The 2,806-nt window shown below is 38.7% G+C and overlaps 1 protein-coding gene across 1 annotated transcript in view; it reads left to right on the forward strand.

The window, feature by feature from the left end:
* The window catches only part of LOC108571626, a 242,828-nt gene that overhangs the window by 149,247 nt on the left and 90,775 nt on the right, over positions 1-2,806 (forward strand). The window contains exon 3 of the mRNA XM_017933705.1: positions 439-487. Coding sequence (XP_017789194.1) covers positions 439-487 — 49 coding nt within the window. The remainder of the gene's footprint in view (positions 1-438; positions 488-2,806) is intronic.

The raw sequence follows: 2,806 nt of genomic DNA on the forward strand, positions 1-2,806 counted from the left end.
CGCGAAACTTGAACGTGTCGAGTGGATCTCGCGCGTCTGGAAAGTTCTACGCGGGCATGGTGTTCCAGAGAAATCAACGTTTGAGAAACATGCCGTAGTAGATAAGTTCATGGTTGGCAATTTCTTGCAGGTTATAACTGATTAGTGAATTTAATTCTTATTATCGAAATAGGTTATGCTGTCTTAGATGTTTTTTTCTTCTTTTTCGTGGCTGTATGTTACGAAAGTAAGGTTAGGATCAAAATTGAAGATTATTACCTAACCTAACCTAGTAAGGTTAACGGATTTGAAAAATTATATTTTCTTGAAATATTTTTGGAATTCATGCTAACAAACAGCACGAAGATAACTCATGGTACATCTGAAATTATTTGTACAAGTTTGTCTGTGGAAGATTGGCGAACGTGTATTTACAAATGGCTCCCTTTTTTGTTTCAGGCTCGATCCGCCGGTGACCAGCTCGACGTCCGGGATGGACAGCAAAAAGGTGCGCACAAAATGGTTCTGCTTCTACAAACAAATCTTAATTCAATATTTAAGAACATAGCAAATAAACATACTTACACGTTTTCATTACTCCCTTCTATTCTCATTCCCAGAGAATCATATGAAGTAACCTAACCTATATTACATTACACATATAACCTAAAAAATTTGAAATTAGTCACAAGAACAGTATTATAAAATACAGTGTTATAGAATTATCCTCGAGAATTGTTACTACAACAAATCATCCAGTAACTATCAGTTTTTATACACACATAATCGACAAAATTGCAATCTTATTCCAAAAAAAATTTTCTAAAATATTCCAATAAACTCTCTCCCAATTATACACGTTTTACACATTGAAAGATTGCTGTTTATATTCTCCAAAAGAAGAAACTTCCATTTCCACAAAAAGTCATAATTATTCCATCAATATTTGCCCAAGTATGCAACTTCTCAAGAAACGTTCCCCTAACCTATCTTTCCTCGTGGAAAAATTTATCCAGCCGGTTGCGCACCGAGAGTCTAGGAACTGTGCAGATGCGAATAATTGGGCTGATTAAATCGCAGCGACTAGCAGTTTATCAAAGTGCACCGCGAGATCGGTAATTAAGGAGCAAACGATGTAACTGGAAACGTTTAAAGTTCCCGGTTAATTCAGTGAGATTTCTGAGTTAGAGCCCAGGGCTGCTTATCGCGTCGATTTAATCGCGTTAACTTCAAACGACATCGTTAAGTCTGCCGGGGTATAGTAGCCCCGTATCGCGGTACACGGGCAAACCTTTACAACGACCATAAACCCCTATGACGCGTATCGATTCCTCCAACTTCTCTCCAACTATGCGACTAACCCATGAGCCGATTTTACCTCGGTTGTCTTAATCTCTTCTACGGTGTTGGCCAGCCTTCGTTCCAGATCATGTTTAACAGGGCTTTTAACGCTTTGTCTTTAACCCCTTTGTAACTCGATTTTTCATCGTTCTTCAGAGGGAAATTTACGGTTGATTACTATTTTACATTTTGATGGAAAAAGAATTGGTAATTATTGCAAAGATATTAGCTGTGGATAATGTGATTGTCATAACAGTATAATGCTGTAGTTATAGCAGTAAAGAAGTAAAATGAGATTTGTAAAATATGTAGATAGATGGATATGAAAATGTTTTTTGAGGTTAACTTTTTAAAGGCAAAAGTGTATTTTTTCTTTGGTTGGTATTTAATTAGTTTCATGTTAATTTTGCTTTCAACAGTGATATTTTAGTAATTACAGTTCATGGAACAGATGTTCTGATGTTACAAGTATAGAACAGAAAAGAAAACGTCTGTGTAGGAGGGAGTAATAGGTTAGGGTTTCATGAGGTATAATTTTATGTGACACATGGAGCACATGAGGAGTACTGTAACATGATATTTCATTATGGTTGACAGAAGTTACTCTAACAGTATGCACTTACTGTAATCATATGAAATTTGGTTAAAATATATGAAGGGAGCTGTATAAGCTGGACGTATGTTTTCTAACATGTTAATACTTCTTAATTTTCCTCAAATACCCAATTTCTTTGTATATATTTATTCCTTCAATCTACAATTCTCTATTGTATCCTGTTATTTTACTATCATTCGTTGAATATATTAAAGAAAAACAATGGTCATTGGTGAATAAAGTATTCTTCCATTTAATCTAACCTCTAACCTACATACCAACTTCACTCATATATCCTTTTCACTGTTATTTATCCAAATTCCGTATCATTACTAACTTTCTAAAGCTTCACCACAGAAAGCAGCGAACGTTTAACCAAACAGTGCACGAAAATTCAGCGAAACTGTGCGTGACACTCAGCGCCATTTGTTCGTAAAAAGCTGCCTGCCTGAATGGCGAAAAAACAGCGACAAAGGAGGGCACAAAACGCAGCTGCAACTTTGACCCGAGCAGAGACGGCTTTGTGGGCGGTTCTCGCCTCATTTACGCGAGACAGCCGCGCCAAAAAAAGCGGGGACGCGAAACTTTGTCCGCTTTTTCACCGGCACGAAGTTCGCCGAGTTGCCGCTCAGCGTCCGACGGACTTACGAACTCGATACTAGCGCCACGACGGCGGACTAGCTAATTTAACGATTTACTTGGCCGAATCTCGACGTCGTTTCCGCGAAAGAAAGTTTTCCGGCCGACGACTCCTGTGCTGGGTGGATTCGCGCCAGTTTATCTACTGGAAAAGAAAACTCCTGTTTTCTGGCGTGTTGTCCGTGATGCATTGCGGGGACCACGGACCGTGAAGACTGTCCCGTTTGTTTCACTCGGGAAGTCCCTGCTTCT

Source organism: Habropoda laboriosa, unplaced genomic scaffold, assembly GCF_001263275.1.
Source record: "Habropoda laboriosa isolate 0110345459 unplaced genomic scaffold, ASM126327v1 scaffold40, whole genome shotgun sequence".
Taxonomy (NCBI): domain Eukaryota; kingdom Metazoa; phylum Arthropoda; class Insecta; order Hymenoptera; family Apidae; genus Habropoda; species Habropoda laboriosa.